This window comes from Aedes aegypti, chromosome 2, assembly GCF_002204515.2.
Source record: "Aedes aegypti strain LVP_AGWG chromosome 2, AaegL5.0 Primary Assembly, whole genome shotgun sequence".
Taxonomy (NCBI): domain Eukaryota; kingdom Metazoa; phylum Arthropoda; class Insecta; order Diptera; family Culicidae; genus Aedes; species Aedes aegypti.
The window spans coordinates 273,686,986-273,695,277 of NC_035108.1; the positions used below are offsets into that span (position 1 = coordinate 273,686,986).

Below are 8,292 nucleotides of genomic sequence, written 5' to 3' on the forward strand. Positions count from 1 at the left end.
AAATTTCATAAACTAACCAACTTTATCCATATTGTCATACCTTTCAGCGGCCTTCCCCAGTTTGTGCTCCTGCTGTCCGGCAAAGTCTCCCATGACTACCGGTTCGTCAACGGCCACGTCTTCACCAACGTGCACTTCCCTAGCGCACTCAATCGTCAACGCCGGAACGACACCGACCAGCAGCGCATCTCTCGGTTCTTCCGATCCCCGCTCGTCCTCTGTAGCCGAATTGCGCCGAAAAGCTCAGGAGCACTCGGCAGCCCTCCTGCACTCGCTACAGGCTGCGGCTGCCGCTGGACTTGCCTTTCCCGGATTTCACCTGCCACCCCTTTCGCTGCACACGGCCCTCAGTAGTGGCCGCAAGCCGAGTGATTTCATCAGTGATCTCTCGATGCATCACCACCTGAGCAGTCACGGCCTCTCTGCTCTGGGTGCTCCAAATCTGAACAACAACAATCCCACCAGTATGAACAACAATAGTTTGTCGAGCCTCGGAGACTCTCCTTCCCCTACGAGGCATAATGGCGACAAATCCTCCAGTGATTAATAGAAGTCCCGAAAAGGTTTGGACTCGGAAGAGAATTGTGATGTTGATCTTGGTACGAATAGTCTTGTACATACTTAATGAAAGCTAGGCGAGATAAAGATTTTTATCGCTCTTATATTACCATGATTCGTACTAAAATGTTGATTGCTTAGTGAGAGTAGACTATTAACATTCCACGGCAACTTGCAATAAATTAGCATTATGACAAAAGATAGTATTCAAAATTACTTAATTTAGTTGATTATTGTAAATCACTAGTGAAATCATAAGGATTTAAAATTCCCGGTTGAAGAAAATAGATTTGTATTGAAGCACTCATTCCATATAATTGCTAAAAAAATAAATTGATAAATCGTTTGAAAATAAATTCAACCAATTCCCTGGTTGACTGCAATGTACATATGTAAAACAATCGATACGTAAAGCACAAAGCAAATCGAATCAAAATAGTGTTCAATATTTCTTATTTAATTGAAAGCTGAATGAAATTATGACACAGAAACATTATCGTTAAAATGATTTAACAAAACGGAACACTTACAGATAATCTATCAAAATTTTGCTTAATTAAACACCATTCCAACATAGATGTAATGAACAGTACATGCCAAATTGTAAAACCGAAAACAATAGTAATAAATCTATCTCGATGAAGTTGAATCAATCGTTTTCATAAACTTTACTTAAGTCTAGGATTGAGAGAAATCCATGTCTGACTCGCTGTCAGTTATGAGCAAAGAACCGAGGTCTCCCGAAGAGCTAGTCAAACTTATAAAATCTAGATCGAAGGATATACATATCTGACACTTTATCTGATTATCTTATAAATTTTAGGTTTTGTGGCCGTGCGGTTAGTGTCGTCAGTCTGATAATCGCGTTGCTGGGCAGGACCACACAAGGGGTCTATTTTATTCCTGTAGGTACGAAAGGTACCAATGGTACGCCATGCCCAGCATTAACCGTGCCCTATGCCACGGAAACCAAGACTGCCGTGAAGTTACTATCGGACCTATACCGCATAGGGGAACTGGGGGTAATATGCCCATAGGGGGCAAAACGCGCCACCATCGATTTGAGCGAACGATGAGTTTTACAATGCTATTTTTCACCCTAGATCATAAAAAATGGATAAAAATGATTTTCCTAATATTTTTTTATGTGTTTTTCTCAACCAAATCGATAAAATCGTATTAAAACGTTTTTCGCTGTTTTCGTTGCAATTTTGTGCGGTTTTCAAATCATTAATTACGTCGATAAATAACCAAATTACTGAAACTATTGCCGAGAGCCAACTTGTGCACTGTCATAGTTTGTATTACGTGCAAAATATATGTTAAATTTGCCCTCAAAAAGCTTATTGAAGGACCTAAACTTTTATCAACTCTGGGGGCAAAACGCCCACCCCTATTTCATAACACCAAAACAGCCGTTTGAATTCAAATTCTACCAAACGTAATGCCACGTTGAAGTTACACCAAAATTGGAACCTTACAAATGTACATTTTTCGCATCAGCATGTATACTATTATTGAACAATAACATCTAAACAAACGCCCGGATGTATGCAACACATATACAAGCATGATTGTGTGCTTTCGTTTACAGCATGGCTAACGCCGAACTCAAGCGGGGCGTTTTACCCCGCAAAACAATACATATGCACTTAAGCAAGCATTTTTTTAAAATTAATTTATAAACCCCAGAAAAGTTAGAATGCATAGCTGTTTCTACTATTTGGTAGAAAACATGTTTGTCTATCCGACCATAATAAAAAAGAGCATAAAATAATGTTCTTCACATCTATAATTGCTGTTCTCCTTAACGTGGGCAAACTACCCCCAGTCCCCCTATCAGACAACAACGGGAGCTGGGAGGCGGATAGGTCTCAACAGCTAGCAGCTATAGGGACTACAGGATGATACCCAATCCAAGAAGTAGTCTCTAGCTCAAATGACGGTTTTGCGATATCAAAAATCAACGGCGTGTTCTATTGCAGTTGTTACGCGCACTCAAGTTGGTCGATTGAGGAATTTTCCCACATGGTCGACAGGATGATAGCCGAACTAGCTAATCGGCAGCCAGTAGTGATAGCTGGCTACTTTAATGCATGCGCAGTGGAGTGGGGTAGCCGCTGCACCAATCAAAGAGGTCAGAAATGGTGCAGAATCGATTATCGACATGACGTTTAGTAGTCCTAACCTTTTAGGTACCATGAACTGGCGCGTTGATGACGGTTATACTCATAGCGATCATCAATCGATTCGATATAGTATAATACCAGGCGGGCGGAAGGCAGCGCGATGTAACTCGACCCAAGCCCGAGGATGGAAAACAGCGCCGTTCGATGGCGAAGTATTCTCTGTACCCTGAGGCGCGAACGGAATACTCTAGACCTAAACGGTGATGAGCTAGTTGATGTGATATCACGAGCGTGTGATGCTTCCTAGAGAGAACAGGCCGCCGGTGTACTGGTGGTGCGAATCAATTGCAAATTTTCGAGCAATCTACCTTCGGGCTAGACGAAGAATGCAACGCGCACGTGCAGAAGCACAAAGAGAAGAACGCGGTGCAGCATTCAGAGAGGCAAAGTTGGCTCTCAAAAAGGAAATCAAGAGTTGAAAACGGTCATGCTATGATAGTCTATGCGAGAGTGCCAATTCTAGTCCATGGGGTGACGCCTACAGAGTGGTAATGGCTAAGACCAAAGGTGCCATAGCGCCCCAAGAGAAGCCGCCCGAGTTGCTGGGATCGATAATCGATGTACTCTTCCCGCACCATCCCATAAGCGCATGCACCCCCAGCGCCGTATCCAGCAGATGAAAGAGAAGAAACGGCGAGAGTGATGAACGAAGCTGGCAGAAGTCGTGAAATCATTCGCGTCAAACGAGGCACCAGGACCCGATGGTATCCCGAATGTTGCCTTAGAAGCGGCAGTGAACGCGGATCCGGACATGTTCAGAACCACGATGCAACGCTGCATTGATTCTCAACAGGCTAGTACCGTATACTGAAGGTGCGGACGGCCTGTCCAACAACCAGTTTGGATTCAGAAAAGGTAAATCTACTTTGGACGCCATCCAGTCGATCGTTCAGACAGGTGAGGTGGCAATCGAGCATAAAAGAAGCGGCATCCGTTACTGCGCAGTTGTCACTCTGGATGTGAAGAATGCGTTCAACAGCGCAAGCTGGGAAGCAATAGCACACGCACTTCACCGCCTCAGGGTCCGGTGCAGTTGTGTAAGCTTCTAGAAAGCTATTTTGATGGTAGGATTCTACTGTATGACACAGAAGAGGGGCAGAAAAGCGTTCGAATTACCGTGGGAGTACCTCAAGGTTCAACCCTGGGCCCGCTGTCATGGTATTCGATGTACGATGACGCACTGAGGCTGCCCCTTCCTATGGTGAATCGATGGAGGAAGTAGAGTTGACAGCAGCGCTCTCTATTTTTATAGTTGAGGAATGGATGAAGTCTAGGAAACTATGACTGGCCCGTCACAAGACTGAGGTGGTGGTGGTCAACAGCCGCAAGTCCGAGCAACGGGCGCTTATCTAAGTAGGTGATTGCGCCATAGAGTCCAAGCGATCCCTTAGGCATCTTGGGGTAATGATTGATGCTCAACGGCTATAGCGGCGCTCTCGAGGATGATGTCTAACAGCTCTGCTGTAATTGCCAGCAAACGCAAGCTACTGGCAAGCGTAGCGCTATACATACTAAGGAATGGCGGACCAGTCTGGTCAAAAGCACTTAGAACGAGCAGAAACTTAAAGCGGTTTTAAAGCACGTACAGGATAATGTACTTAAGAGTAGCAAGTGCATACCGGACGGTATCTGAAGAGGCCGTGTGCATCTTAGCTGGGATAACGCCCATCGGGCTCATCATCAAGGAAGATGTGCAATGCTTCAACCCGACGGGTTCGGGTTTGAAAATTTAAAATTTTTCGGGTTCGGGTTCGGGTCGGGTCGGTCTGTAGGCTTCAATACAGAACTATCGGGTACGTGTCGGGTTAGGGCTTGAAAAAAGGCGGGTTTTGTCGGGTTTGGTGAGAACGGTGAACAGAGTAACAACCTGAAAGCTTCTCTGTGCATCAGAAACGATGCCAAAATGTATCAGTTGGAATTTTGGTGTTGGAACCGATCCTGGATTTCGATTAACTGGCTTCACTTAAGCGCCAAGCAAGCCGACGAAGTCGCTTGCATGTGAAGCAGCAAGTTCTATTACCCGGCGAGACTCAGGGCGAGTCCTTCAAAGTCTCGAAATTCCTGACCGAACCGACCCAATTCAAACGCAATAACTGAAACTCCAACAACCTTATTCCGTCCGATGTAACTCGGAAAGCTAATCCAACCCCGAACCAATCAATTTCTATTTCCTCATCAAAAACAACTCCGAGACCGCAATTTAGTTGCGCGTGTATTGATCAAAACAAATATCTCCTATACTCCTATTATTAGTTTTTCAACGCACGGCCGTGCTTCGTTTAGTCCCTTTGTCAGCTGGTACATAAACAATTTCCAAACTGACTCTACTCTAAACGTTCTATTTTTAGCCGAAATATACATAGAAGAATAAGGGTGGATCTAACCTTGTGTGTGCGGCTCCGGCTCGAGCTCAGGCGATCCAACGGCGGCTGCGATGCTGGTGGTACAGATGCTCGATGGTGACGGTAGTAGTGGTAGTTGATGTGGCGATAGTCGGGACGGTATTGGTGTGGTACGCACGAATCCAACCTATGCTGTCAGCTGGATTGGGTCTCGGCTGCGCTGATGCCGATCTGCGCTGCGATGCGATTCGAGCAGTTGATGTTGGCTCGATTCGCCAGCTTACTCGAGGCCAATTGAGTTTGGGGGAATTTGTCCAGTAATTGGCTGCTGGTGACAATTCCCGGGAGTCGTGGGGGTTCTCCCTGGCCCGTAGGTGCACTGGCGTATCACTGGCCGGACGGTGAGGCCTATAGCCTACAAACCGCCAAGCTTCTGGATCCGCTAAAAGAATCCGGAGCGTTCGAATCCTCTGGCGACCTACTGTCCGCTTCTAGACCCGGCAGCATTAATCATCTTTTCAAACTAGGGTTTTATTCGGGTTTTTCTTAGAAAACTTTTTCGAGTTTCGGGTCGGGTTCGGATTTGAATGGCGAAAATTTTTTGGGTTCGAGTCGGGTCCGGGTTTTCTTTTCAATTATTGTTGAAAAATGTGAAACCCGACCATCTCTAATAGACAGTACCTGCATAGGTTCGGGCATTCAGAATCTCCTGCGTGCCCCAATTGTGCTGGTGTGGAGGAAACAGGGGAGCATGTCGTGTTCGATTGCCCCCGTTTAGTTGTTGTGAGAGGTCGCATGCTCGCTACATGCGGAGGGAACACGTCCCCCGACAATATAATAGAGAGAATGTGGCGGGATGCATAATGCTGGAATGCAGTAACTACGGCTGTCACTCACATTATGTTAGAATTGCAGCGTCTATGACGCGCCGACCAAGAGTTGGCTGCAGAGGATTACCCCTGCCGAGGCTGGTCCCTTGTAACATTGTTAAAGTCGGCTAGCAGAAGCAGTTTGCCTAGGCTACTACTGCTACACGTGTTGTGCTATTTGCACAGGCCCCTCCTCAAAGAAATACCCTAAGGTGGTTCCGGGGAGATAAGGGTCTGAGACCAAAGGTAATGTCGATGCACTGTTCACCACTACAGTACAGTGCATAGGCTGGTTTTAGCGGGTCATCGTTGGTGCAACATCCTCGCATTCCCTGAGTTATCTTCTCAGGGGATCTGTTTGCAGATTTCCCCTTTGTAAAAAAAAACAATGCCACTGGAGCAAGGGTTAAATTCTGAGAAAAAGTAAGAGGTTGTTTCCAAGATACGACCGCCAAGTTGACGTTGGATAACGTTAGCCTCTTCTATTTCCTGGCTTGGGACCGTCACGAACTTATGAAAGTTTTCTACTGCTAAAAATCCAATTAATTTTCACACTATTTGTTGCATGTCAATTCTGATTTATTATAGACATTTGTGTTATTATTTTGTGTTAATACAAAATAATCACTTTACATGTATTCAGAAGCTTAGTCCGTTATATTGAAGAATTGATTTTTAAGTGTATACTTAATCATTGTTAATTTGGAGCAATTAATTCAAAATATTTGAATCATTCCTTAACAATAGAAAATATATTGCATTCCGACAGCACTGCAGCAGCGTCTTCGGAAACATTCTCAAATTGTTGTTTTGTCAATTATTCATAACCAATCAGAGATGAATTATAGCAAGAATGTGGTAAACACATAAGCAAATATAACACAAATAACTTTTTAGTACACATTTGTTAGCCCTGAAAAGGGCCGATTGAACTGTGAGAATCGAGTTACTATTATTTAGTTCACCGACAGTTCTGTTGCTGTGAGAATTGCCAATACTGTTGCGCTTCATGGTAGAAATATTTTCAAAACTCTTTCAAAATTGAATTGTCGTCCTGAAAAGGACGGTTGGGTTTGGATATCGTCGATCGCCATTCCATGCTCAGGTTTGATGGATTCAGTGCTAGTTTTGAATTCTGGTCTCAGTGATGGAGGTGATTGGACCTCAAAATCTGTACAGCGTACGGCCCTGCCACTTCAGAGCGTAGCCGACAGAATTCTGGATGACTTCAGCACACCGTGGGTTTTCTCGTAGATGAGACCGAAGGTACGCTTGACGTCACCACGGCGAGCCAGACGGCGGTGGTTTGGTGATGATGCAATTGATGTTGTCACGCAAAACCTTGCGATGACGCTTGGCGCTTCCTTTTCCGAGTCCGGTCTATCTTCGGCAACGATTGTAACAAAACTGATGCTTGGCCGCCGGCTCGGCTCCTTTTATGCGGTACGCAATGGATGGCTTCTTCTTGCTCGCTCGCTGTTCACTGTTCGTCTCGCTCGCTCGCAAGAGAAGGTCATAAAAGGGACCGGCAGCCGCGCACATTCAATCATTCATTTGTTTCCATCCGTCCAGAGAACACTACGACGATGGCTCTGCCAAGCAGACTGCCCGTAAGTCCACTGGTGGAAGCGGCCCCACGAAAGTCGCTCGCTAGAGCGCCTCAGCCACCGGAGGAGTCAAGAAGTCGTATCGCTATCAGCCAGGAACGGTCTCTCTGCGTGAGATCCGTCGCTACCAGAATTCGACGGAGCTGCTGATCCACAAATTGTTTTTCCAGCGCCTGGTCCGTGAAATCGCTCAGGACTTCAAGACCGATCTGCGATTACAGAGCTTGGCCGTCATGGTCCTGCAGGAAGCGAGCTAGGCCTATCTGTGACGACGAAATCCTCCCCGCGATGGAGATGGTCTAACGGCCGACAGCTCCGTTTGTTTCAAGTGGTCGAAATCTGTCAGCGGTTGCGATCCGATGATGAATGGAAACGAAAACGAGGATAAACAAAAACAGCGTAGTGGTAGCATAGTGTGCATAGCTTTCAACGAGCGAATTAAGCGAAGTTTTCAAAGTAAAAACGTTTATTTCAATCATAAATATCTTTATAAACATAACTTAATACTACTATTTGCAATTAAAAGTAAGTAACAATGAATTTATTAGCGAATAGAAACATAAAAAATGGAAATTTGTAGCCTACTTAACCTAAACGTTGCCTAAGACTAAGAGGGAAGAATTTCGAGGTGCAAAGGTTACTGAAAAATTGTAAGTAGAGAAAATAAGTAATGTAGTAACGTAAGAACATAAACTAAACAATAAATAATTACAGCTAAAGCCTATCC

At 45.0% G+C, this 8,292-nt stretch overlaps 1 protein-coding gene across 1 annotated transcript in view; it reads left to right on the forward strand.

The window, feature by feature from the left end:
- The window catches only part of LOC5566721 (homeobox protein aristaless), a 115,614-nt gene extending 114,407 nt beyond the window's left edge, over positions 1–1,207 (forward strand). Inside the window, exon 9 of the mRNA XM_021845101.1 lies at positions 48–1,207. Within this exon, the coding sequence (XP_021700793.1) occupies positions 48–547 (500 nt within the window). The 3' untranslated portion in view covers positions 548–1,207. The remainder of the gene's footprint in view (positions 1–47) is intronic.
- Positions 1,208–8,292: the final 7,085 nt, after the last annotated feature.